Consider the following 27976-nt stretch of genomic DNA (forward strand, 5'->3'; position numbering starts at 1 on the left):
AGGTCATTAGTAATTTTACAGGTTTTAAGTATGAATTGATTGATTGATATATTTTAATAGTTTTATCTATTTTATTTAACTCTATTTGGGCTGGACTATTTCATCCATCGGCATTATTTTATACCTAAAAGTATAATTATTCTAGTCTGGCTGTGACAGTCAAGAAAGCAAACCACAGCACAATAAACAAATAAATGATCCTGGGTGGTCAAGATGCTGTTTAGACAATGCAGATGGACAATATCCTGTTGACAGAAAGTTTATTTTAGAGTGCTGGGAAATGAATTCCTCTTAAGCACTTAAGTGATAAACACGTCAGTTTAAAGATAAATAAATAGCTAAGACTGAATCCACTGATACGAGAAATATATTAAATAAATAAATACATTTGTACAATAATATATTAATATAATACAATAAACATAAAAAAGAAATCCCCTCCTACAGTTGCCTTCATTTTCAATCTCTCGAAACCTCTTTTTCACCTGCTGTTCCTATTGGATCTCACGCCAGTCAGTTATCTTCCCCGTTGTCTGATTGGCTGAGGGGCGGATCATTCCATTGAATGAGTAGCGGAAGTAGATTCGGACGGACTCTTGCTGGTGCTCATTTTGACAGGAGTGAACACACAATTCAGGTAGAACTTGTGTTACATGCTGTTGTTAATATATGGGATATTATTTAAAGAGAAAGTGTATGTTCGCTATTGTAGATGATAGGATATGTGTATAGGAAAATTATTTCATATTTGTTTGCATGGCACAGATTTGCGGGATTTCATTGTCTGATTTCCTGCAATATCAAGTGTGCTAACGGTATTAGCTGATCAGTTAAGTCCCAGAAGTGAAAGAGAAACTCACCGTGTCCATGCTGATTCACCTTTCAACCGTGAAGCTAATCTTTTGACTGTATGTGTACAGATTTAACGTTACCCAAAAGTATCGACTGTCAACTCTGTCCTCACGCTCTCACCGACAGACGAGACAGACCTGGTTACTTTTGATATGAAACAAAGTCTCAGCTTTCAAATTATGTCAATTTTATTACGAAATTCAAATAAAAAATCCGTTTTGGCGCTTTTAAATGTGACGTGACGGATCTCCTCAGGTCAAGCGGGCGGCACGTGAACTGATCACATTTTTCTCTTTAAGTTACTTATAGTAAATAAACACGAATGAACATTAGAAGGTACAGTACAACTTACTTACCTAAATGTATCATGTCTCATGTAATCGATCAATCTGTGTTTCAACCGCGGAAATGGGTCAATAAAACAGCTGGAGAACAATATGTCACACGTAACGTTACATTTACCTCAGGAAAGCCATTTAATGATCATAGCACGTTAGTTAGCTAGAAAAAATAACTATAGAGAGGATTATTTTGCTAAAAATATGCACTATATTGCATATTTGATATTTTTACTCCTATCATTAAAAAATATTATAACATTATTGTAAAAAACGCATTATATTAATTTGAGTTGCTAATTTTAACCTGTAATAAAAATAGCAGCTGACTGGACTCCCTGTATGTTTACAGCATTAGCTAAGATATTTTTTTCCCTTGAGAAAAAATAATATTTATGTAGGCCTAGCTACTGTACCTGATATTTAGCCAAATGAATCAAGATCGGAATCAAATCGCAAGCTTATGAATTGAAATCGTGAAATTTGTGTCAGGCACTAATACAAACAGTAGGCTAAGGCTACAAGTCATTGCACCATGTAAACATAGTAACATGTTGTCACTAAACTTAATGAAATTCTGTTTAGTTACCAAATGTTTGGACAATTTCAATACACTTATTGTGATGTAAGGTTTCACACACATCCCGTAAAGATCCCATCAAGACATGTGACATAACATGTAATGCAGACATTTTTTGTCCTTCCTTTGTTCCTTGACGAACACACACTTTTTATTTGTTCCGTTGAAGCACACAAACTTTCTACTAAGTTAATATGCAACGTGAACGTTGATCTGCATTTAAAACACCCGGTCAAAGAGTCACACGATAACTACGTCAGTGCGACGACGTGTCATCACTACGACATACCCCTTACGGCATTGGACTGATCCCGGCAATGTTACTCGGTCCCCATCCCAGGATTGATACCGGGATCAATCCCGGGACGTGATTGCATTCACACCAAAGGCACTCTAGCCATTCTATGGCGATCTTCTGGGATCAGGAAATTGTGTGAAAGGGTCTCAAGCTTAACTCAAAAGTTGGCAGCCCAATGGCTTATATTAACTGTGTGTGCGAGAGAGAGACAGAGCATGATGAATCCCCAATAAATTATAACCAGGTAATTTTGTTCTTTTGCATAGTAGGATATTTAATTAGTGACTCTCTCGTGCTTTTGTGAATTTTCAGTGGAGAGCGAACAAGCTGCCTAAAGTTTGAAATGGTGGACTCTCAGTATTACCTCCCAAATGACATCGGGATCTCTGCTCTGGATTGCCGGGAGGCTTTCAGGCTGCTGTCTCCCAAAGAGCAATTGTATGCACACTACCTCTCTCGAGCGTCCTGGTACGGTGGCCTGGCCGTGCTGATCCAGACGTCTCCTGAGTCTGCCAACATCTACGCACTGCTGCAAAAATTGTTCCGCGCGCAGGCGCCACAGCAGCTGAAGGCAACGGCGACTGCAGCTGGACTGAGCGCAGAGGAATATCAGGTGAAATGACCTGTTACGAACACCAAAGTTAACATCTTCTCTGTGTTCATTGTCGTAACAAAGTTCTATCTCATTCTAGGCCTTCCTCGTATATGCTGCTGGGATTTATGCAAACATGGGGAACTACAAGTCCTTTGGGGACACCAAATTCATCCCCAACCTACCAAAGGTGAAACGCCCTACTTAATATGTCCCATGTGTAATCGGTCATACTTGTATGCAACATCCCAACAGTTTTAGTATTTGATAACTATGCCTTTTTTATATGCAGGAGAAGTTCAAGGCTCTTGTGTGGGAGAGCCTGGCGTTTGAGGAGAGCCCCAGCGACATAGAGGCGCTGTGGGGCTGCTGCTCTGAGCCCCTCTACTCCCTAGAAGACAAGGTGAAACAGCTCGGCCTGGGTGACAAGGTAAAAGAGGAAAAAAGTAAGACACTTTTTACTGCTTAGTCTCAGGTTGATGTTTTACTATTCACTACTATTCTCTCCTAGGGGATCACAACTTACTTCTCAGGGAACTGCTGCTTAGAAGATGCAGAGTTTGCCCAGAAATTTCTGGACTCCAAGGTATCAACTTTGTTTTGAAATGTGGAAGATATTTTCTGTGAATATGTGAGACTTCCTATTCATTAGCTGCTATAGGTAGATAACTAGAAGAATGACAAAAATGGTAAAGCTGTTGGTAAAACAATTTGAGGTACAAACTAGTGTTTATAATTACCATAATAAATTAAATTATGACAACAACCACCACTTTCCAACATCAAGCTGCATAACAGACTGTTTTTGTACAGCTAAAAATACTGGAAGAAAGTGACACTGGAAGCCTCGCACATTCCTAACAGCTGTATTGTTCCTTGGAGTAATATGAATTAATATAGTGTATGACACGTATATAATATTAAATGTTTCATCAAATATTAACAGAAATTATGTTCCATATTTGTAAAGATTTATAAATATTTGCAAATATTTTTCTTAAATTCCTGCTTTTGTTATCATTGAAAACATTTGATACGCTTTTGAAGTCCTTAATTTTGATCCTAGGGAACACGCATACTGACAAATGTAAAACGTTGAATACATTTAGAATTTAAGCATCTGCCAAATGCATATATATATATATATATATATATATATATATATATATATATATATATATATACACACACACACACACACACACACACACACACACACACACACACACACACACACACACACACACACACACACACACACACACACACACAATAAGGTTAATTTCATTAACATTGTTGAATGCATTGGGTGTCATGAGCTAACAATGGACAATACTTCAGCAGCATTTATTAATTCAGGTAAATTTCTACAAATATTAATTGTTCATTGATTGCTCCTGATAGCTAATTTTAACCAATTTAACCAGATGTAACTTGATCTTGTTATATCCTCACTGACAGCATGAATGAACTAGATTACCTAAATATTCGCTCACATTACTCTGTCTGTCCTTGTAGAAACTGAGTGCCTACAACACCCGTCTGTTCAAGAGTGAAATAGATGGGAAGCGGTGCTATGAGGTGCGTTTGGCATCTGCTGAGAAGGCGGGTGAGTATACAGACCAATTTAAATCCAGTTTATATGTTGTGTATTACTTTATTTCATTTGAGTTTTTTTCCTTTTCTATACTATTTTCTCATTGTCATCTTTTTTCTCTCCCATCTGCAGACTGCTGTGATGCTGAGAAGGGTGGTGAAACTTTTTGTGGTAGATATGAATTTGAGGATGCTGTGTTCAGTGTTAAGAGGGGCGATTATTCCTTTCTTATGGAGAAAGTATGTCAGAATTTGGAAAAAGCCAAGGTATGACAACATTCAACCTGAAAAAAAAAAAACACAATGAATGATACTTTTGGATGTGAAATGAACAGCTGCTGTTGTTTTTGTTGTTTTTTTTGTTTGTTTTTTGTCTCAGGCTCATGCGGCCAATGAGAACCAGAAGAAGATGCTGGAGGAGTATATCCGCAGTTTCACCTATGGTTCAGTGGAAGCCCATAAAGAAGGGTCCCGTTATTGGATCAAAGACAAAGGACCTATTGTGGAGAGGTGTCTGACTCATTTTTAACAGACCTCTGGCCTTTTACACAAAGCTAATTGAACAAACTCTAAGTATAAGAGTAGGTTTAAAGTTGACAAAACCAAACAAATCCAACCCAGTTTAGAGTCAACAGTTTGACAACGCTCGTTATAAACGTTGTTTGTCAACTCAGATTTGATCCCGAGTTTGTTTAACTCTGGAGTGCATGCACATCCAATCACACGAAACACGGAGAGCGCCAGTTTGATTCACTTCTCACAAGAGTGTCAGCGCAGGTTAGTTCTCTGCTGAAGATGTATACAGAGATTGTTATAAGACACATTAATCATTTAAACACATTTACAAGGCAAGAAGAATCACTGCTGCTGCTGAGAGAGTTTGAAAATGCTGCTGAAAGAAAACATTGTCGTTTTTCAAGCTTTTTAAAATCTAATGCGTTTTTGAGTTTTCAGACATACTACTCTAATAAGTATAAATAATTAGAAAACAAAAGCTGATTTTTTTTTTGGCATCTTTGCCTTTATGCAGATAGTACAGGTGTAAGCCCCTTTAACACAGAGATTCCGGAAAATACACGGATAAAGTGACCCGGGATTTGACCCGGGTTCGTTTGATTTTGGTTCATTCACACAGTCACTGCCAGTGATTTTCTGGAATCAGAGAGTGCGTTCACACACAACCCGTAAAAATCCCGTAAAGACACGTGACATGGATGTGACATGTAATGTCTCAGCAGCGTCTTAAGTTTGCTTATGAGCTGCGATTTCTCTCTCGAGAAACCACGCTTGTGCATTTTTTTCTCTGATTCGATCATAAACTTGATTATTACGTACCGTTTCACAGCTGGCGAACGATCCCGGCTTCAGCGTCATCACTACGACACGGCATTATTACGGCTTTTGTTCACACAGCGCGCGTTCCGGGACTGAACACGGCAATGTTACTAGGCCCCCAACACGGCATCGATCCCGACATCAATCCCGGGTCGTGTTTGCGTTCACACAGAAGGCGCTCTGGCAATTTGCCGGCAATTTCACGGGTTCAAAGCGCTGTGTGAAAGGGGCTGTAGAGAGAGAGGGGGGACAGGATTGGGAAATGGCCATGTGCTATGATTTGAGGTCATCGGCTCAGATGAAAGCCTTGTGATTTTTGTCTCTTAAAATTCTTTTACTGTGTAGTGCTTTAATTTGGAGCAAGAGATATAGGAGGAGATTTTACTGCATTAAATTAATGCCACTTTGCTCACAGCTGGTTGGTTCAGTTTTGGTTTGCGATCTCATACTCTGAATAAAACATGCTTTGAAGCATGTTAGCCTTGTAGCATTAGTTAACATGGTGATGAACACAGCTAAAAACTAATACCTAATTTTGAACCCCCCAAAATCAGAGTTTGTGCAAAGTAAACTCAAACTTACCTGGATTGCCACAAAATCCAACTCTGTGAAATAGGCCACAGGCTATTGATATTGTCATATTGTCATATTGGCTTAAATGTTTGATTTCATTGTTGAGCTAGACTTATTGTTCTTTCCCATTTGGAATTTCTATTACAAACCTTTTTATTTTATTTATGTTTTATCAGTTACATTGGCTTTATTGAGAGCTACAGAGATCCATTTGGCTCAAGAGGTGAATTTGAAGGTAAGATCAAATATTTTTTGGTAATTTCTTGTCCAGATCTGTTAATTTATTAAATAATACACATAAAAATGTAATTCATACATATGATGGCTTGAATACTCCTCATCGATGATGAACATGTTTTTAATTCCTGAATAAAAACTAATTTTGGTATTATAATTAAAAGTCTCATTAAAAGAATGAAATTCACAAGTAGTTAGGAATAATCTTTTATTTGTATTATTATTTAATAATATAGTAATAATAATATTTATGATGATGATTACTATAATCTCAAAACTTTTTGTCCACCAAATCAAAGTCATGTGGTGCAACCAACATGCAAAAAACAACAACAAAAAAAGACAGGAAATCATTTCACATAAATTGCTCAAACAACCAGTAACGGTTGTAGATTCCCAGTTATGACTGTTTCTCTCTCTCTCCTTCGCACTTACCATCTTACCCAACAGGTTTTGTTGCCGTGGTGAACAAGGCCATGAGCGCTCGCTTTGCCCAATTGGTGAGCTCAGCCGAGGTCTTGCTTCCAGAGCTGCCTTGGCCTCCAGCCTTTGAGAAGGACAGCTTCCTCAAGCCAGACTTCACGTCTCTGGACGTACTCACCTTCGCCGGCAGCGGCATCCCTGCAGGAATCAACATTCCAAACTGTGAGTCCTCTGAACTGACATGGATTTTTCCATATGCAGTCAAATTTGATTGATAAATGTTCTATAAAAAGTTTTAACCATTTATCTGTCTGTAGATGACGACATCAGACAGACAGAAGGTTTCAAGAACGTGTCACTTGGGAATGTGCTGGCTGTTGCGTATGCCACGCAGAAAGACAAGCTCACCTTTCTTGAGGAGAATGACAAGGTAAGGCTGACGACGGCTGTCTGTAAGGTTGTAATGCAGGGGTGCCCAATCCTGTTCCTGGAGATCTACCTTCCTGCAAAGTTCAGCTCCAACCCTGATCAAACACAACCGAAGCAGATTTAATTAAGATCCTCAGGAGCACTTCATAATTACATACAGGTGTTTGATCACGGTTAGATCTGATCTCTGCGGATAGGTAGATCTCCAGGATAAGGATTGGGCACCCATACCCCTGGTTTCACAGACAAGGCTTAAAGGAGAACTCCGGTCAATTTTAACATTGAGCTCATTTTTTTGTACATTTGGAGTGCTGTCAATACAGAGAACAACGACAAAAATCGGTGTTGCCTACACCGAGTTATTCTATTTTTAAAATTTGCACCCTGTTGACTTCAATGGGGCAAGTACTAAACCTGCTTTTAGCCTCTTAACATCCTTGATGTGTCATTACAAGTGCACAGAAAATGTGAGTGATTCCTTCTGAGTGAACACGAGTGAATCTGACTGCAGTAGATGTGAAAGATAATGCCAAAGTAATCGATTGCCGAGTTCACGCGCGTGATCATAGGTAACTAAACCTATGCGCGTGAACTCGGCAATCGACTACTTTGGACTTCAATCGAAAACAGGATGTAAACACAGGTATTTGCGCTGGCTTAAATAACATCATTTTTATACATATCTTTCACATCTACTGCAGTCAGATTCACCCGTGTTCACTCAGAAGGAATCACTCACATTTTCTGTGCACTTGTAATGACACATCAAGGATGTTAAGAAGCTAAAAGCAGGTTTAGTACTTGCCCCATTGAATTCAACAGGGTGCAAATTTTAAAAATAGAATAACTCGGTGTAGGCAACACCAATTTTTGTCGTTGTTCTCTGTATTGACAGCACTCTAAATGTACAAAAAAATGAGCTCAATGTTAAAATTGACCGGAGTTCTCCTTTAAACCTAGACCCAGACTAAAATGCTTGTTTGAGCTGTTTTAATGGAAAGCTATTTGCACTGACATATCTTAAAATATGTCACTGCCCTTTCTGTGAAACCAGGCCATAGTTTAATGAATCAAACATGTTGCAGTAGAGGTTCAGAGTGGTCATTTTTCTTCCTCTGTAGGACCTGTACATCAAATGGAAAGGGCCTTCTTTTGAGGTGCAGGTTGGACTCCATGAGCTGCTGGGTCATGGCAGTGGGAAGCTCTTTGTTCAGGTAGAGAAACACAAGCAGATCAACATGTTGCTGTATATATGTGACTTGTGGGATATATAAAAAAATATATAATAATGATATGTATATATATAATTGGCTAACTACATCAGTTAACATGAACTAACAATGAAAAAAAGTTCTAAAGCGTTTGTTAATCTTAGTTGATGTTAATCTAAAAAATTTAACTAAGACTAAAATCAAAGTTTTGTCTGTTAACATAAGTTAATAAACTACACCTAACATGAACTAACAAAGACCAGTTGTATTTTTTATTAACTAATGTTAACAAAGATGAAGTAGTACTGTAACTTACGTATTGCTCATTGTTAGGTAATTAATGCAATTAATGCAATAAATAACCTAAACTAATGGAACCTTATTGTAAAGTTTTACCAATCAGTGTGTTTCTTTTGAACTTTCTATCAATCAAAGAATCCTGAAAAAAAAGTATCACTATTTCCATAAAAATATTAAGCAGAACAACTGTTTTCAACATTGCTAATAATAAGAAATTATTCTTGTGCAGCAAATCAGTAAATCACAGTGATTTTCTTAAGGATCACTTTATTTCAGCTTTGTCATCACAGGAATAAAGTACATTTTAAAATATATTCAAATAGAAAACTGTTATTTTAAATTGTAATAATATTTCACAATATTAATAAATAGACTTCTTTCACATCATTTAAAAATTGTATTGATCCCAAACTTTTAAACGCTGGTGTGTATATATATATATATTTGAGTGGCATTTATAGTTCTCCATATAGTACATGCTTTTTCCCCCTTCTTTTTTCTTCTTCATTAAACCACTTGCAGTAATTCTTCTGTTTAGCTATGAAGTTGTCTAAATTGTCTTTTTAGCAGAGCGTCTGCTTGGAGCTTAAACTCTCAATAGAACATAGTTGTTTTGAACCCAGAACATTTCGTGAATACAAATGTTTCAGTTTCTTCATCTTATGTGTTTGTATTGAAACAGGATGATAAGGGAAAATTCAACTTTGATGAAACTGCTGTACGTAATCCAGAAACAGGGGAACTGGTGAGTTGGTTACCTTGTCATCCTGTTCATTACTGGATTCAACTGTGCTTTACCCTCTTTATGAACCTTGCACTGCCAATCAAAGTCATAAAATGGACCTTTCGGCTTTCAGATCTCGAGCTGGTACAAGGGCAGCGAGACTTGGGACAGCAAGTTCTCCACCATCGCCTCGTCCTATGAGGAGTGTCGGGCTGAGTGTGTAGGTCTCTACCTGTGTCTCAACAAACAGGTGCTCAGGTGAGTCACTGAAACTTCAGTCACTTCTGTATGGATTCACTCAGATATAAATGCTGAGCAATTTGTGTGTGCGGCAGTATTTTCGGGCATGAAGGGGAGGATGCAGAGGAGGTGGTGTACGTGAACTGGCTGACCATGGTGCGTGCTGGCCTTTTAGGCCTGGAGTTCTACACGCAAGAGAGCAAGAGCTGGAGACAGGTGAGAATTAGATGTGTGCCTGTCCAGAAATCATTACTCTTTTGCTCGATTATCTTCTCGTCTTGACATTGTCCTGGCTGTCATAGGCACACATGCAGGCTCGGTTTGTGATTTTGCGGGTTCTGCTGGAGGCTGGAGAGGGGCTGGTTGGTCTGAAGGAGTGCACGGGGACAGATGGACGACCAGACGCTGTCATAACACTCAACCGCAGCAAGATCAACACAGTGGGCAAGAGCGCCATCCAGAGGTTCCTCTGTAAACTGCAGGTACAGCCAGTTTACTGTTAAAACGGAACTAGCGTTCTGCTAACTAAATTATACTGCACTGCATACACTAGCCTATAGTATGAGAAACAGAATACATTATGCAATAGAAAACGTTTCCAGCAGTAGTATGACCACATGACATTGCATTTTAGTGAGTTATTTAGAAATAAAAGGCTTTATATATGACTATAGCTGAAATAAAATGTAAAGTTTTATTAATATTTTATTTCAGGTAATGTGAAGTGTTTTTAATTTAATTTTTTTTTTTTTATTATAATTTTTTTACTCTGAACTGAAGGGACGTTTACATTACACTTTTCATTCCTTCCATTGACTTCCATTCATACGCATATGAATGCTGGAGACTGGAAAAAGCTCATGTGAAACATTTCGGTGCGTTCCAAAGTTCATATTACATGAAGAGTTAAAAGAACACACATTTTTTTGCATTAAAGTGGAGTAGATTGTATATTTTTATTTTCTGGATTTATTATTATTTGTTATATGTTGAATTTACGTTTTTATCAAAACAGATTCTGCAGATTGCGACGTCATATCACGACCGTTGCCGTGTCCGTAGAACTTTCGAGTGCTCAAAGTCTAGTGTGACTGCAGCTTGATGGAACAGAAACGAGCTTCCATAGTGATTTGCTTTTTTTTGTAAAGGTGCACAAGGCGACAGCCGATGTGGAGGGAGGAAGGGCTCTGTATGAAGGCTACTCTGCTGTAACTGCTGACGGCACCCACGATTTCCTGCGCCTCAGAGAGACGGTTCTGCTCCGTAAGGAAGCTCGTAAGATGTTTGTCCAGGCTAACACCTTTTTCAAAGGTTTGTGTTTAGCCTCCTTCCTTCAGCCATATATTAAAAATTACCATTCTTGTATGATCAGTGACAGAAACACAGATACACATATACACAAATGGAATAATGTGCTGCTGTTTGTGTTGTAGATGACGCTGTGAAGCTGGTTGAGTATGAAGGCAGCGCTGAAGGGCTCATCCAGTCCTTCGCTGAACGCTTCCCAGACGATGCCGAGGAGGTAGAGGCCCAGCTGCTGGAAATGACCCGCACGGATTCCACCTGCTGGTGCTGAGAGGACACAGTGCTGTGGAAGTCCTCTCAGACGAGTATTGGACCACACTGAGGCACAGCAACTTTCGGAAATGAACAAAAAGGCTGCAGAGTGCACAAGGAAGGGACTGGTAATGATTATAAAACCATTCACATGTAAGAGGAAGGAAGAACCGCACTTAAACACAGGAACATAACCCCAAGTGCTTTACCTTCCCACTATTTTTCTTTCTTTTTTGTCTATTCACTTCTAAACAAAGGCAATTCTGATAAGAGTTTTAATTAGAAATTTCTGTTCCTGCTTCAAATCCGACCGCAGCCCACGCTTCCCACATAGGCATGTGAAAGCGATGACAAGAGTGAACTTGCTGTGTGAGGGCGGTACTTATGTAATCACAACACGTAACACACTTTCTCAACTTACTTTAAAATGGAAACATATTCTGCGCTAACTACAGATCATATGTAGGGTATAGTTAATCTGCTGATTCACTGATATCTAGGAGAAATGGTTGCATTCATTCTTAAGGATATACATTTTTTTTACAGGCTGTTCAGTTCCTCAATGTGTTCAGTGTGGACTGTGAAAATCAACAGTCCCTACCAAATAAAACCAATTATTTCCGAAGATATTGTATTGTTGTTTAATTTCAAAATACCAAAACATTTGTACAATGCATTTCATATAAATATTATCATGATACAAGGTGAACAATAAGATAATATCCAGTAACTCATTACTGACCATCTCATAAATGAGAAATTTACATAACTGGTTGATTACCCACACAGTTTTTACATTAGAAAAGACTAAAAGAGGGGAAAAATTGAAAACTGAAAGTCGGGATAATGAATCAAGTCATTAATAACCAACCTATAAGAAATGTTTAAATAATATAACAAGAGGAAATGCCTTATAATTTAGCCCAATGACATCTCACACAACACCAGCGGAACATTATACATGCCAGTAATGGACACAAAAATAGGCTGATTTTGCATCTTGCACTCTTAAAAATTTAAGTTTCAAAAGAGGGATTTTGCTGCAAAACCATAGATCAATTTTTACATCCCACAGAACCTTTCAGTCAACTGTTCTTCAAATAATTCTTAATTTTTTCCTTAAGAACCCAATATATTTTTTCTTAAATTCTTAAGAATCTAAAGAACCTTTTTTACTATAAACAACATTTTGTGCAATGAAATGGTTCAGTGGATGTTGAAGGTTCTTCATGGAACCATAGATGGCAATAAAGAACCTTTATTAGAGTGTAATCTTGCAGTCAACATTAAATTAATTCAGTGAAAATACTGCTCAAATCATTTTTGAGCTCCATTACAAGCATATTATTATTATTATTATATCAGCTTTTATATGACAAACCAGGCATGCTATATAAAATACAGAATTTGCTATGACAATTAAAAAAAAGCCCTATATTATGAAGCCTCCTCTGTGAGATCGACTGCGCCCACTCTGTTCAGCTTCTGGGAACTTTCAGCCTGATTGGTCACCTGGTAAATAAGGGGAACCCCACTCGCGCCCATGCTCTGCAGGTCTTGAACCTGGGCGTTGGACGGGAGAGGTGTTAACTCCCCGTCTTTCCTCCAGTACAGGCTGTAATCCTCCGGCCGGTCCACCCCAAATTTCAAAGCACAGAGCTGAGCCATAGCCTCACCGTCGAGCGCAGTCTTCCACATTAGAGTTTTCACTATGCTACGGTCATCATCTTGAAACAGCACCTTTATAAATCTCTGTGGCATAGAAACAACACATAGAGCTCTTGTTTTTTGTTGCTACTTTTGATATGAAATTTAATGCACGATTCAGCAAGTGATGATGTACTTTGGTTTGTATAACCAGTATATCTGACCTGGGGCAATTGGTTGTCTTTCTGATTTGTGGTTTCGTTGCTCCGACGCCGACTCCATTCTTTCAGAGACTCTCTGGCCTGGTTTGTGAGACCGTTGGGTGGCACATCCTCTGGCTGACTCTGAATCAGACTCAGACTGGCATAGAGACTTGTCAGATAGTAACCCCCTTCAAGACAAGAATAATAATAATAATGATTAATAATAATAATAAAAATAAATAATAATAATTAGCTAAAGATTCCAAAGTATTTATCCATACCTTCTCCTGTAAGCCAAGAGCTTTCCAAAAGCTCCATCATATACTCCACCTCCAGAGAGATCTCTGGCATATTGCACAGGACCATCACATAGGATAGAGCAGGCAGAAAGTCATCTGCTCCAAATTCCTGACCTGTTTTTTTAGAAATACAGATAGCAAGGACTCATTACATTGATCAATAGTGACAGTAAAGACATTTATAATCTTGCAAAAGATTTCTATTCCAAATAAATGCCATTCTTTTGAAGAATCCTGAAAAGATTTAGCATGGGTTCCACAAAAAAACGTGGCAGCACAACTGTTTTCAACATTGATAATAATAAGAAATGTTTCTTGAGTAGCAAATCAGCATATTACAATGATTTCTGAAGGATCATACTACAGAGGGACTTTAAAAAATATCTTACTGACCCCAAACTTTTGAACGGTAGTGTATGTGCACAAATACATCTACATGTATATAATAAACCAATGCTATTTAAGAACTTCATTACCTGATTTGTTTTTCATGGCTTTGTAAATGAGTTTGCAGATCTGCAGGAGTAGCAGCACTTTGTCAATGGGTGAGTAAGCCCGCTGCATTAAAGTCAACTTGTGCTTAATTTTCTCAATGCCCTGGGCGTCAGGAACGCCCACCTGAACCCCAAAGAGCTTCTGGGGTGAGGCTCCTTTGGCTCTTTGCAAGCTGTCCATCATTCTCTGGAAGGAACCATCTTGTTTGTGCAGGGTCTGAAGAGCCGCATCAATCTGAGGCTTCAGAGGCTTCAGCACACAGCGGAACATGGCTTTCTCCAGCGCTTGGTCTGCACACAGGAAAATACAGTGGTATTTCACCATTTAACTTGTTTGAATGATACTGACAACAGTATTACATTAAATCATACTGACTTAAATACCTTTCTCGTTCTCAGTCAGAAGAGTTTCGATTGGAGGTTCAAGCTCTCCACACTCCAGAAGGAACGCTTTGGCCTGACTGATGAAGAGACGCAAATCCTGCAGCAGCTGTACGGGAGAGTTCAAGCACTGGGGCTTCAGTGCCTCTCTCTGTTGCCTCAGGAAGTCCTGAACCAGAGCGCCAAACGCCATGCGGCGATCACGAGACAGGTCCTCCACCATCCGCGACACTCGCTTCTCTGGGGCGAAAAAGGATATGAAGGCGGCGCTCATCTTGCGTAGGGCGGACATGGACTTCCTAGGAGGCGACATAACCGGGTTGCTAGTTCCTCGCACGAGGGGAGGACGCTCGGGACTCTCCTCAGTCTCGTCGAGGCTGCTAAGCGAACTGCTGCTGTCCAGCTCACTAAGGGACGGAGCGTGTCGCTGTTCCAGAACAAGCCCTTCCTCCTCATCCTCGTCGTCTTCATGTCCTTTCTGCTCCAGGATTTTCATCTGGGCCTAAAAGCGCAAAAAGACAGTCAAGAAAACACATACTAAACTAAAATGTCCCATAAAATCAGTGCTGAAATGTCTCAGTACCTTCTGAAGAGCCTTGGGCATCTGATAGTCGTCTTCTTCAGCAGTGGGTGAAAGGGTTGGGGTGACCATGGTCTTCTTCTGAGACACTACACAAGGTTGCATATAGTCTGTGGCTTCCTGCTCAGTCTTCTGGATAGCTTCCTCGCCAGCCTGAACTGCAACAGGTGGGGTCGTCTGTTTTAAAGCTTTTAATCTTGCTTTGCATTTGGCTTTAGCCAGTAACGGTGGTGGAGGTGGTGGGATGACAGGTGGTGACAGGGGGCTGGAAGTTTCAGTGGAGACTCGAACCTTTATGCTGGTTTTGAAATGATGACGTCTGCGCATGGCATTACGACCAGGGTAGTCTTGTAGGAAGAGGGGGTTGACGAAACATAAACCTTTGCCTCCCCCGTAATTCAGCTCACAGGGACTCCGTGTCTGGATTGGGCAAAGCTCCTGGAATGTAGAGGGGTTTAGGTTGATGGGCGTTGAGCAGTCTTCTGGGCTTGGAGTTGGGGGCAAGAGTTTGTCAGCGGCAGGAGGTTCATTACGAGGACCCCGGACATTTAGGTGGGAATTCCAGAACTCTGTGGAATACAAAAGGGCATTGAGATCATGATGAACATGTTTTATGATGCATATTAGCTGACATTTATGAACTCTAAAATCGTTTGAGTGAACAATAAATGATCGTATCAGTCATTGGATATTGTGATCGATAATTAATTATCGATCAAATTAATTCAATTTCATTTCCACTATTTTTAGATTAAACTTAAATATTTAAAGTAATATTTACTTTACTTTTTAAATATTTATTTACATGTAAAAAACAACAACACTTTTTTCCATACTATGAAGCCATACATATGTATATTAGTTATGAAGCCGATAACTAATATATATATTAACCAACACAACTTTTTTCAGCATTATAATAAGAAATGTTTCTTGAGCAGCAAATAATAATATTAGAATGATTTCTGAAGGATCATGTGACACTGAAGACTATAGTGAATATATATATATATATATATATATATATAGTGAAATATTATCAAAATAACTGTTTATAATATAATTTAAAATTGAATTTATTCCTGTGATGGTGAAACTGAATTTTTAGAATCATTTCTCCAGTCTTCAGTGTCACATGATCCTTCAGAAATCATTCTAATATGATTATTTGCTGCTCAAGAAACATTTCTTATTATAATGCTGAAAACAGTTGTTGTTGGTTTATATATTTTGTGGAAACCGTATTGCAGTTTTTTTTTTTTTTTTTTTTTGATGAATAGAAAGTTCAAAAGAACACTATTTAATTGAAATTTATATCTTTTGTAACATGATATATTTCTTTACTGTCACCTATCACCAATTGAATACATCTTCACTGAATACAAGTATTAATTTATTTAAAAAAAACGGATCCAAAACTTTTGCCACTTATTTTGTACAATACAAAAATAAAATCTACAAGAATCTATGCTCTACCTATAATTCTGGGATTGGTGCAGCATGAGCATCATAAAACGCCCGACAGAAAGCGCCTTTCAAACCTTCAATTCATTTCAACAGATAATCAAAGTTGTACCTACCCACACCCATATGAGAGATTGACTCCAACTGTTTGTGTGAGGAAGCCTTGGCTATTGCTTCAGGCAGCTCCAGAGTGAAAGGAAGCACATCCCTAAAATACAGATCCACAATAATGGAATAAAAATATCATATTTATGAAGAGCCTTGCTGTTGTTGTAGATAGAACATAGTAAATACTAATCCATACCGACTGACACAGTAGAAGGCAACGAGTCTGCACAGATCTGGGAAACTGATAGCTGAGCTTTCCAAAGAGAAGGCTGTTAATGAAAAGGAAATGGTTTAGTCACCAAAAGTCGATAACTAATGTTGACATAAAATGAATAGAATAGTATGGCCAACTCATTGCTTACTTGCTTAAAATCTATTCAAGGTGACAAGAGTAATTCATTAACAAACTCACCTGAGTCCTCTTCTCGAATGACAACCTGTTTAATGAAGGACGGCGTGCTGTCATCTGCCAGCCGGACGCACAGCATTTTTTTCTGTGATGTACTGGACTTGCGCACCAGGAACGTCTGCAAGGTAACAAAAGTTTCCAAGAATGTTGGTAAAGTTTGATTGTAAAGTTTTCAAAGCAGGTGGTGTTTGGAATGTGCTTGCTCACCCCAGGGGGCTCACGCCGCAGGATGTGTAGAGCTGTAGCCGAGTTACCGGAGAGCTGGAGCCACACAGGGTGCGTCAGCAAGAGCCGGTCCAGTACACTGATGCTCCTCTGGGATCCTCTCTGTGGACAAGCCCGTCGGTCCCCCACGGGCCGAGAGTCAGGATAGTCGTACACAGGGTCAGCCTGCATCTTCTGAACGACAGTGAGATCTCAACTCCTTTGACAATGAATCTCTGTTTCTCCTCTTTGTGAATGTTCACATTGGCAATTGACAAAAAAAGGAAGTTCTGACCAGTTTTGGAGGATGTCTGTCAGTCAGTGACTACGGTAAATTATTCATGTACACATCTTAGTTTTTTTCTCATGTGTGTTTCTCAAACATTTTGTCACTGTTTTTCCTAGAATGGCTATTTTCACACAATCATGTGCCTACTTATTCCTTCTGCCCTTTGCTTTTCAATGGCTACGGGAAACTCCCTCGTTGGCTCTGTTTTTCTCCCGGCCATGTGAGAACGGTGTGTCACAGTCTGACTAATACCACATCTCTACCGTTTTTTTTTTGTTCTGCATTCACACAGACCATTCAAAAAAACACTTGCATTGTTCTTAAAGACGAAACAACAGAGGCATCATTTATACCAAATGTGATGCAAGGTGAAGAGGAACTGAGAATTACATTTTTGAGAAGTATTAGTGTAATAAAGGCATTTTATCATGATGCGAATCAGTTCTATTTAAAAAAATATAAATAAAATGAATACGGGAGTGGATGCATTATTTGAAAACTTTCTTTTTTCACTGATACATCTTATATAATGAATGAACACTCTATAATGCTGACTCTTAAAGTAACTTGTTCACTAGTTGAGTGAGGTTGGGTAGCAGGTTGACTCTGTGTGGGCCAGCATGGAATACTTTTTGGCAAGAGCCAATGGCTGCTATGGCAACAGAGGCTTACATATTCCACTGGGCATTCATACCCACGGACACACACGCCTCCACTGTTCAAATTTAGGAAAGGCCAGATACCTTTTCCAAAACTTCATACAAACTAGGCTCAACTGAGAAGAACTGTTAAAATGTAGTCTAAAAACTTTTGAATGTAAGTGGCTTTTTGATAAAAGTTTTTTTTTTGCAAAAGGAAAATAAGTATTATTATATTTTTGACGTTACTTGGAAGATAAAGAACATATGGGTAAAAACTCAATTAAAAGAGTGATATATTAAAACTTTCCTCTCAAGGGACTATTTGGTCCCCCAGAATGTTGTAGATTCATTAGTAGGACAAAAGGCCAACTGAGATATGCCTCTATTAATATTTTGTAATAATATTTTAACAAGTCTGCTTATGGGGCAATAAAGTATGAAAAAAAGAAAAAAAGTGTAGCCTTTTCTACTAATACTTTAAGTGGTCTAACCACTACTTGCACCTTGAATAGCCTACGTCTGAGTGTACTTAATTAGTAGTTAACTTAATTAGTACGTAGTAAAAAAAGAAATAAAAAAATTAAATTCATGATTCAAAAAGTTGATATTTGCAAAACATATATTTTTTGTCAAGTTTTTAAGTTATGAGTCAAAAAACATTTTTTTGGTGTGTTACTCCATTTGACTTAAAATGTTTAAAACTTTATTTTTTTATTTTAAGTAATAAAAAAAAATCTAAATAAGGGATGTTTAATAAATAAATTAATATTGTCCTTCACGCATGACAACAAAGTGGATTCCTGGTTAGGCCACACTACTTTTGATTTGGCAAATATTGATTTGGAAAAACTATTTTTTCGGAAAAAAAAAGAAAAGAAAAAAATGCTGTAAGAAATAATAAGAGAGTATGCCAAACACCTTAGGCCAACATCTCTCCTAGAACATTCTTCTATGTCCTTATCCATCCCAATGGTGAATTCAGTTTTAACGGATAAATAAGGGCGGGGAAACTGTAGTCCTGTCCGCCTGAGCTCTGAAATGATTGCTGCCTCATTGGTGTCTGGGCATGAACAGAGCAAGTCCAGACTGGTGAGATGGAAGCCTTTAAGTATGCACTGGGAAAGAGCTGCTATTATCTCTGTTCTGTAATGCAGGCTGAGGTTTTTTAATTGTCGCCTGAACAAGATATTTTCAGGAGCTGTAACTGGATACAGCACTAAAGGGAATGACAGAGGATATATGTCTTTTTATTTAAAAATATATAAAATATCCTGTATACAGTAAGTAGGCCTACTTAGATACTGCACATTTTTTTATATAAAGACTGGAAACAGTATAGCCAGAGTAATGGGATTTATAAATAGTAATTTACTAATGATTCAACAACAACCTAATAATAATAATAATAACAAGTATAAACAGATGAATGTGTTTAAAAGAATGTAACTGCTACAAATGTACGTTATAAAAGAAACATACTGAAACTATCGCAAATTTGTAGGATAGGCTATATATATATATATATATATATATATATATATATATATATATATATATATATATATATATATACATACGTGTAAAATAGGAGAATGCAATAGATAAATCTTGACAATGCGAATTTTTGTCAATATGATCAGTGAATCGTACAATCTTCATTATTTAAAAATAATAATCAACATCTTACACTTTTGTGACTAAGCGCGAACTTCCTCAATCAGTTCTCTAATGTTTTACTGTACTGTAAATATAACCTGGCACTAAAACACAATAGTCATAACACATGACCATATTTAAAAGAGATAGAGAAGAAGAGCCACTTACCTCTTCATCAGTCGCTGTTATTCAAAAAGAACAAACTACACTACTTCGTGACTTTTCCCAAAGTGTCAGATCCATTAAATGCTCTGAATTACTTTTGGAATTGTGGAAAGTCCGGGAATATATAATTAGGGGGGATTTGCTTGTTATTCCACCATGCACACGTTTAAAAAGATGCCAACAGGAGTCTGTGTGAAACTGTGATTCACTCTGTCTGTTTCGCCTTCTCGTACACATGTGTTTGGTTTCCAGGCGAGCGCGTTCTCGTACATGACAAGTCGTGTTTCATACCTGGGCATGCGCATGCTGTAACGCGCTATAACATACGAACACAAAGAGAGAGAAATATAATTATATAATTTATTGCCCCACGTCCACATTCCCACTTTGAAATGAATAATAATAATAATATACCTATGTCGTTCACATTCCCTCTTTGAAATTGATAATAATAATAGCCCCAGTAGATGTCAGCTTCCACATTTCCTCTTTGAAATTAATACAGCGTCGTCATAATGACTTTTCAGCTGAAACCTGGACTAGTTCAACTTTTTAATCTTGCTAGTCAGATTATGATAAATAACACATTACAATAATCACTTGCATACCGAAATATATAGGGTATAACAGTTTGATGAACAGATATACAAAAACAAAAGACACACACACACACACACACACACACACACACACACACGTTGGGTTTCCATGTTTTATGGGGACTTTATATATTTATGCATCTGGCTACCATTCTGTTTATCTTTGTGCATCCCATGCACGAATTTCCAATACTTAAAGAAACAACGTTCTTCCCTGTGAAATTGTGAGCGTTCCCTATTTAAGTATAGCCTACTTTATAATAATTCCGGATCTTTCCACCTATTATTTGCACTCGCACGGACCGGACGACTGTCACACCGTCAAACAGTCGGGAAACGGATATGAAGTCTGTCCACCGCGTTCGGTAAGAGAGAGGGTCGACAAAACATTTTTGTCCTGTTGATAACTTAGCGCTTCGACTCTATTCATTAGCTTTTGGTCGTATTTGTTCCCGCTTCCCCTGAATTGTTTTAACAGTGAGTATGATGAGCGTTCATTTTTGTATTTCCTTGTTTATGGTTGCTAACAAGCTAGCGCGTGGCTAGCAAACTACGCGCGTGCTAATTATGCGAATTTTAAATTCCTTTAAGGCTTATATGAACACAAATGGTGCGTCTTATGGGGCTGGCAGGTGCGAATGTTTCGAGAAAGCTGTTTAAAGTCAGCTGGCTAACACTATGCGTGTAAATCACCGCCAGTTGTCATTAGCTAAAGTCGGTGAGCTCAGCGCTTTCTAGAAGCTACTGCGCAGCTCAGATTAGCAGCGCGTCCCCGCATCTGGAGGGCTACAATGTTTTTTTTTTTAATAACTGTAATAATGGTCTGAGATGTTTGCATTTTGCCTTTTTCTCTTGTGTCTATCACCCCATACAAATAGCGATATATGGGGCTTTTCACACAAAACGCGTTTTTGCGGTTAAAAATGCGAAACGCAGGTTAGTGGAATTGATAATCCACGCAAGGCCTAGAGACGCGGTTTTTAATGTTAACTTTTTGAACATAGCAAATTATTTAAAATAAATATTTTAAGCACAACGGCCAAACATATTTACCACATTTACAAAAAACAAAGGAAAAGTAGGCCGGTGGAGTGGAAAACGTGCGTAATTTGATTTGCGGTGTCTCAGTGTCTTTATTCAGCTGATCCGATTTAACTTACGTTTGATAAGCCCTCCTCAAATTTCAGACCCGTTTAGTTTTAGTATGAATTGGTTCTTGCCGCCAAAAAGTAAGAAATAAGGCTTGTTCCCTATTTCTAGGTATTCTGGGGTGCAATGGACGACAGCAACGCAGTGAAGCTCTTTGTTGGGAATCTGGATTTGGAAACCACACAAGATGACCTAATAGCACTTTTTGCCCCTTATGGAGAAGTGGTGCACTTAACTGTACTGAGGCAGTTTGCCTTTGTCCATCTGCAGGGAGAAGGGGCTGCTGACCGTGCCATCCGTGATCTGAATGGTCGAGAGTATCGTGGCCGGAGCCTTGTAGTTGAGGAATCCAAAGGGAGGCCCCTCAATTCCACCAAAGTATTTGTGGGGAACCTGTGTGCTTCTTGTTCAGTTGAAGACCTGTATGAGCTCTTCTCGGCTTACGGCAAAGTTCTTGATTGTGACAAAGTAAAGAGTAAGTGTGTTTATAATACACCTGCTTTGTGTCAGTGCATAAATATTGGCGTTATATGACATTACAACTTGTTCTCTTGCAGCAAAGCTCTCCTCTTTAACAGGCTACGCCTTTGTGCACATGGAGCGCAAAGAGGATGCAGATCAAGCCATTGAGGGTCTTCACGGGACCTCATTTATGGGACGTCCGCTTGCAGTGGAGCTCTCGAAGGTACAGCAGACCACAAACAAGGTCCCTTGTGCCAGCTGTGGTGCGCATGGTCACTTTGCTGGAGAATGCCCAATCAACAGGCCTCCCATGGAGCATCACCAGAGTCAGGCTGCTGTCTTAGCTGCAGCAGCTGCCGCCGCTGCTGGGCTTCCTCTTCAGGTGCAGCAGAGTGTCCACAACTCTTTCTACAACACTGCGAGCACTGACCCGACGTTTGCAGCTCTGAAAGACTTGACCACTTCCAGGGTTGATGGCAAACCTGTCAGTGCCGCGGTCTATGGGGCCCTGGCAAGTCAAGTCTACAGTGCTGTCGCAGACCAGGTGCTCAGCTCGAGGACAAGCCAGGCTAGGGATGGCTACCCCACTGAAGGAGAAGCTCCTCCGGGCGCTACCGCCATTAACCCTGCCTACGGAGCAAATTCCTCTCTGTACGGTGCCAGTCCAGCTTATGGGACCATGGGAGGCACAGAGCCTGACCCCCAAGCCATGTTTGAAGCCGCTCGGGCCCGATTCTTTGAGCAGGGACAACAAGTTTTGGCCGAACAGCAGGCTGTGACCAAATCCGACCGAGACCGAAGTCCAATACGGCGCGCGGCCCCATTACTGCCTGACCCGGTTCCCCAGCCGTTCTCCCAGACACGACCCAAGCGACGGGCCCTGCTCCCAACGCCACCTGGTGGTCCAGAATTACCTGCAGTTAAAAATGGAGACCCAATTGCAAGGTAAAGGCATCCTAAATGTTTTGCTACATAATGATGCATATAATATATATATTTTTATATATATATTATGTGTATATATATATATATATATATATATATATATATATATATATATATATATATATATATATATATATATATATATATATTATGTGTGTATGTATATATGTGTGTGTATATATATGTGTGTGTATATGTATGTATGAACAATATGAATTACATATACAATATTAATTCTTTCTCCATACCAGGTGCTATGCAGAGTACTACCAACAGTACCAGCAGTTCCAACAGTACCAACAATACCAGCAGTACCAACATTACCAGCAGTACCAGTACAGCTATCCGCCGCCTCCGCCACCACCTCCTCCGATGCCCATGGTGCCTCCAGGCCCAATGGATCCTCAACAGATGGCCGCCCCTGGCACCACAGCTTCACCAAGAGTGTATGAGCCAACTTCAGCACACAAGGAGCCCCTCCTACGCCATCCTGATTACTCTCACCAACACACATCTGAGTCCCCATATCGATAGCCCCATTACATGAATGTGTGCACACGTGTATGGCTGTGAAAATGTGTGCGTGCGTCAGTTTTGGTCCTACATGACAAAATAAACTGGAGGAAAGGGATAAATTGAATTATTTTAGTTTCGCAGTTATCTTTTCCCCGCATAATGTCAAATATGTCATTATGTACAGAATGTAAAAGTTTACGAGGCCATTTTGATTCTGAGCCCCTATCGTTTTTTCCCCCTTATTTTTTCAAAGTGCTCAGAATTACATTAGCTGTCAGTTTTATAGATAAAATACCCTTTGACCGTTGTGTCAGGTCAAACATTCTCTGAAGTCAAATGACTGTGCCTTGTAAAAATAAAAGTTTTTTTTTTTGTACAGACTTTTGTAAAACCAAGTATGCCAGCTAAGGTACAGTTTTATTAGATTCATTGTTCAGCAAAGGAGGAGCAAATCTCTGTCAAATATCTTAATCCAAATTGTTGTCAGTATATTGTATTTGGCTTAGACTGATGTTAAATTTCACAGCGACTAGGAAGACAGCTTAGTTTAGATTGAATATAAAGAGGACCTGTGTGACTGAAGTCTGTGTGTGTGAGTGAGAACACAATGTTAACAGTTTGGCTGATCCCTTAGCTTACATGAGCACCACAATCACATGCACATCATACTTATTTTGTATAGTCCTATTTGAGTAAGGGTGGTGCATATGGATATATTTAGGTAAATCTGTACCAAACAAATCCACAAATCTGTACTTAAACGCTCTAACCACTGCCTCACTAGTGCAGATGGTTACGCCTGCCCAGTTCGACTACAATAAAACTGATATTAAAATCGCCTGTCGCGAAAGAGAGGTAAGAACAGATTAACTGCAAAAGGGACACCTTTAATTTGTCGCTCGATAGGCATATTCAATGTTCTAAATGTTTTCCATTTGGATACCTATATTGACTCTGAATGAGTTCGAGATGTCGTTGTTGCTAAATAGCAAACAGAACTGGTTCTATAGCCTGCCAGTAGCAATTATGCATGTTTTGCAGGATTTAAAGAGCAAACGACTGCCATCTCTGGCCTTGCATCGTTCTCTTACATGGACAGAATACTTGGGAGTATTGACTTACTAGTACGGGTGGTAACCCCTCAAATGTCTTTAAAAGAGAATGATTTTTTTTTTTACGTTCTTGTCTCCTTTGAAAGTAGCCCCATGCAATTACTATTGTTTCTCTGACCATTTATTTTGTTCACATTATTATAGTCTCTTTATTATTCGAGTCATGTGAAGTTATTTCAGGGGCTTTGGGGTGGAAACAGTTATTTAGGGTGGGGGGTGGGATGATAAACTTTTTCAGGCCTGACATATAGTTAGTTAAGGCAATTGGTTATAAGAGTGAAAAAACAGTGAAGTGCTTCATACAATTGTGTTTTTGTTCTTAAGGAAAAAAAATGTGCTGTCCCAGTTTGAGCATTTTAGGCAATTCAATTAAACATACATGTTATAACATTATAAACTGAAAGTGTGTGAATAATTCATCCAGGTTAAAGTCCATGTAACTAGTGGCAGAAGTTTCAAACTTTTGTAAATGTATGAAGGGAATCTACCCAAAAATTCATACTATCTGCAATAGATGTTTTGCTAAAATTTCAAAGTGATACAGATGTAATGACAGTTGAGTAGCTTCCCTTCAGACACAATAAAAGTGAATAATGATTGAAATTGGAAGGCATGATAAAAAGAATGGTTTGTTTAATCATGTTATGTATGTCCTCTTTTCCTAGAATGCCCCTCAGGCAGTCTTCAGTCTTTCATTCCAAAGAAATATGGTGGGGTACACACACAAATCTCACTTAGCACACGTAACCCATTATCTCACCACTCTACATTCAAATTCATCTCTTTGATTACACTTCACAGGCAAACAACCACTGTAGTGTTAATGTTCTCAATTTGATGTATGATAGAATGGAGATGGAAAGGTGGTGGCGGTGTAGCTTTTTGCAGCACACCAGGACTCCACACAAATTATTCTACACAGTAAATTGTCTGTTTTGTATTATTATAAATAGTGTATGTCTTGTTATTATTACTGCTGTTCCAGCCACATTTTCCCTTTTCGCTAACTACAGCTAAAATGGCTCCCGGGCCTCAGGACGCCAAGTTGAGCATGACGGGGGAAGAGAATTAGCGCCCCACAATGCCTCGGACGTGCTCCCCACTAAGGTAAAGCCATTTGCCCCCAACCACGCCTGCACCTCGATTATACACTTCCCCATGATTCTAACACGCCTACTAGAGAGGCTCAGAACACCCACATCAGTTTATACTGACAGTACAGTCAACACAATGGGGATGGCACATATTTTCTGCTATGTGGTTGGATCAGTGCCAATTGTGGGGGAATTGTGTTGTTGTTGTTTCTGTTTTTCTTTAAGCCTGGAGCAGTAGAATCAGCTTCTTTAGCTTCCCCAAAATGCTCATGGTTTGGTATTTTGTCTGAAACTTAATTGGTAGAAAATCTAGTTCTTTTCTGGGTTATTTGTTGGATTTTTCATATCTTTTGAGTTACCTTTTTTTTTGACCCAAATTCTCATGATAAAAGGTTTTAGTGCCTTTGAGGTTTGTTTTTTGGCAGTATGCTTTCAAGTCAAGCTGGAAATAAATTTCCAAGTGTTTTCTCAAGCAGTTAGAGGGAAGAATGGCTGACATTTGCCTTGGCTTGTTCTCTGGCATTTAGTCTTTTTGAAGCACTTCCAGTTGGCGAGATGAGGCGCTCCAACTGTGTTTGAATACTTAAGAAGGGTGCAGAGCTGTCCAAAAGTAGGGCAATGATCTCGTAGGTGAGTAACCAATGCGTCCAGCTCACATCCACCTCAACTTTGTCTACTACCACCATTTCAGCCTCACAAGATCATAGATTCCACTCCAACACACTGATTTTAGTTTAAACTCTTAAGAGAAGGGTTATTGCTTCAGATATCTTCTGCAAATTGCTCATAAAAGAAAACCATACATTTTTTCTGTTTTTTTTTTTTTTTTTTCAGTTCTCTCAGGGTAAAGATTGTGCATGATTGTGAATGTTGTCCACATACAGATTTGAATAAGCAAAATGAACTCTTTCAGCTTTAAGGTTTAGTTCACCCAAAAATGAAATTTCTGTCATTACTCGCCCTCATTGTGTTCCAAACCCGTAAGACCTCCATTCATCTTCAGAACACAAATTAAGATATGTTTGATGAAATCCGAGAGGTTTCTGAACCAGCCATAGGCAGCAACGCCATTACAATTTTTACGGGCCTTGAAAGTTTAAAAGACAAAGTTAAAATAGTCCATGTGACTACAATGGTTCAACCTTAATGTTATGCAGCGATGAGGATACTTTTTGTGTGCAAAAAACTTTATCCAACAATTTCTTCTCTTCAGCGTTGTTCCGTGCAGCACTTCTGGGTTCTACGTCAAAATGCCGGCTCATTATTTGCCAGCTCCAGCGCCAGCATCACGCGCATACGTCGTGATCACGTGAACAGCGTCAGCCAATAAAGAGCCAGCGTTGTGACGTAGAACTCGGGAGCGCTGCACTGTTAACTACGTGATTAGCGTAGGAGACTGACACGGAAGAGAAGAAACTGTTGAATAAAGTAGGGTTTTTTTTTTTTTTTTTTTGTGCACAAAAAGTTCTCGTCGCTGCATAACATTAAGGTAGTCACATGGACCATTTTAACGATGTCTTTACTACCTTTCTGGGCCTTGAAAGTTTCAATGTTGCTGTCTATGGCTGGTTCAGAAACCTCTCAGATTTCATCAAAAATTTCTCAATTTGTGTTCCGAAGATGAACAAAGCTCTTACGGGTTTGGTACGACTTGAGGGTGAGTATGTAATGACAGAAATTTTTGGGTGAACTAACCCTTTAACATGGGGACCATCTGCTGCAAATTTGTCAAATTTATTTTGTGGGTATTTGAAAGCCCTTGTTTAAGGTAAGCCTATTCAGTCAGTCACTTGATACAAAACTCTTTCCTATCTGAAATCAAGTTTTTTTAAATCACGGTTTGTGCATTCCTTCTAATTATCAAAAAGGCTTTAACCTCAAATCTTTCGTTCAAATTTTAGAACACTTTACAGTTGATATATATTGATATGATACATTGATTTTGTGTCTTTTCACAACCTTCCAATGACTTAAAGCTTCACCTCTGATTGATTTAAAGGTGCTTTGAAAAGCTGGGCAGTGGAGCATTATTTGTGGATAAACTATGATTGTAGATAATCCAGAACTGAAATATTCAGTGATTCAGGGAAGTTCAAGTATCATTGATCCTTTTTTCTAGGTCTGAATGGGCGACTTTCATTGTGGTCTATGTAATTGTCTTAATGTCTGAATCTGAATCCAAACGTTTTTTATTTGCAAACTGGCTTTAGTGCCATGATCTTTGTATTTTCTTCTTGTAAAGTTCAATAAATGATGCTTAAAGCGATTCATGGT

The 27976-nt window shown here is 38.9% G+C and overlaps 3 protein-coding genes across 7 annotated transcripts; 2 read left to right on the forward strand and 1 right to left on the reverse strand.

Annotated features, from left to right (window-relative positions):
- Positions 1-506: 506 nt before the first annotated feature.
- Positions 507-11908, forward strand: dpp3 (dipeptidyl-peptidase 3). Of its 2 annotated transcripts, none has more exons than XM_081391251.1 (18): positions 507-637; positions 2381-2681; positions 2761-2850; positions 2953-3090; positions 3172-3246; positions 4179-4269; positions 4390-4523; positions 4636-4766; positions 6341-6399; positions 6852-7046; positions 7142-7254; positions 8375-8467; positions 9447-9509; positions 9622-9746; positions 9824-9944; positions 10031-10210; positions 10877-11039; positions 11162-11908. In XM_081391251.1, exons 2-18 carry the CDS (start codon positions 2412-2414, stop codon positions 11302-11304), a joined length of 2184 nt encoding a protein of 727 aa, XP_081247377.1. In that variant the 5' UTR covers positions 507-637; positions 2381-2411; the 3' UTR covers positions 11305-11908. The 2 variants fall into 2 exon arrangements, with proteins under 2 accessions (XP_081247377.1, XP_081247376.1); XM_081391250.1 differs by lacking the exon at positions 507-637 and adding an exon at positions 1079-1188.
- rin1a (Ras and Rab interactor 1a) lies at positions 11906-20520 on the reverse strand. The gene is made up of 12 exons (XM_081391249.1): positions 20240-20520; positions 19829-20141; positions 17078-17269; positions 16874-16988; positions 16658-16730; positions 16470-16561; positions 14893-15458; positions 14313-14811; positions 13911-14219; positions 13417-13548; positions 13157-13323; positions 11906-13037 (listed from the first exon to the last, which is right to left on the reverse strand). Exons 3-12 carry the CDS (start codon positions 17264-17266, stop codon positions 12723-12725), a joined length of 2457 nt encoding a protein of 818 aa, XP_081247375.1. The 5' UTR covers positions 17267-17269; positions 19829-20141; positions 20240-20520; the 3' UTR covers positions 11906-12722.
- On the forward strand, positions 20470-27968 carry rbm14a (RNA binding motif protein 14a). 4 transcript variants are annotated; one of them, XR_014031986.1, is made up of 8 exons: positions 20752-20901; positions 21685-22048; positions 22131-22980; positions 23232-23426; positions 25274-25318; positions 25622-25715; positions 26230-26332; positions 27702-27968. XR_014031986.1 is itself a non-coding variant. In XM_081391254.1 (5 exons), the coding sequence occupies exons 2-5, from the start codon at positions 21700-21702 to the stop codon at positions 25344-25346; spliced, it is 1467 nt and encodes a 488-aa protein (XP_081247380.1). In that variant the 5' UTR covers positions 20720-20789; positions 21685-21699; the 3' UTR covers positions 25347-25482. The 4 variants fall into 4 exon arrangements, 3 of the variants coding, with proteins under 3 accessions (XP_081247379.1, XP_081247378.1, XP_081247380.1); XM_081391254.1 differs by lacking the exons at positions 25622-25715; positions 26230-26332; positions 27702-27968 and having other exon boundaries at positions 20720-20789; positions 25274-25482; XM_081391253.1 differs by lacking the exons at positions 25274-25318; positions 25622-25715; positions 26230-26332; positions 27702-27968 and having other exon boundaries at positions 20470-20789; positions 23232-25243.
- Positions 27969-27976: the final 8 nt, after the last annotated feature.

This window comes from Scardinius erythrophthalmus, assembly GCF_964197995.2.
Source record: "Scardinius erythrophthalmus genome assembly, chromosome: 17".
NCBI lineage: Eukaryota > Metazoa > Chordata > Actinopteri > Cypriniformes > Leuciscidae > Scardinius > Scardinius erythrophthalmus.

Bases quoted from the DNA above. Each gene is read 5' to 3' on its own strand.
- rbm14a (XM_081391253.1), top strand. From the start codon at position 21,700: ATGGACGACAGCAACGCAGTGAAGCTCTTTGTTGGGAATCTGGATTTG. The intron at 22,049-22,130 runs GTAAGTGTGTTT...GTTCTCTTGCAG, and splicing joins TGATTGTGACAAAGTAAAGA to CAAAGCTCTCCTCTTTAACA. The intron at 22,981-23,231 runs GTAAAGGCATCC...TCTCCATACCAG, and splicing joins AATGGAGACCCAATTGCAAG to GTGCTATGCAGAGTACTACC.
- rin1a (XM_081391249.1), bottom strand. From the start codon at position 17,266: ATGCAGGCTGACCCTGTGTACGACTATCCTGACTCTCGGCCCGTGGGG. The intron at 14,220-14,312 runs GTATTTAAGTCA...TCCTGTGTGCAG, and splicing joins TCTGACTGAGAACGAGAAAG to ACCAAGCGCTGGAGAAAGCC. The intron at 13,324-13,416 runs GTATGGATAAAT...CTTGTCTTGAAG, and splicing joins CTCTTGGCTTACAGGAGAAG to GGGGTTACTATCTGACAAGT.
- dpp3 (XM_081391250.1), top strand. The intron at 6,400-6,851 runs GTAAGATCAAAT...CTTACCCAACAG, and splicing joins CTCAAGAGGTGAATTTGAAG to GTTTTGTTGCCGTGGTGAAC. The intron at 8,468-9,446 runs GTAGAGAAACAC...GTATTGAAACAG, and splicing joins GTGGGAAGCTCTTTGTTCAG to GATGATAAGGGAAAATTCAA.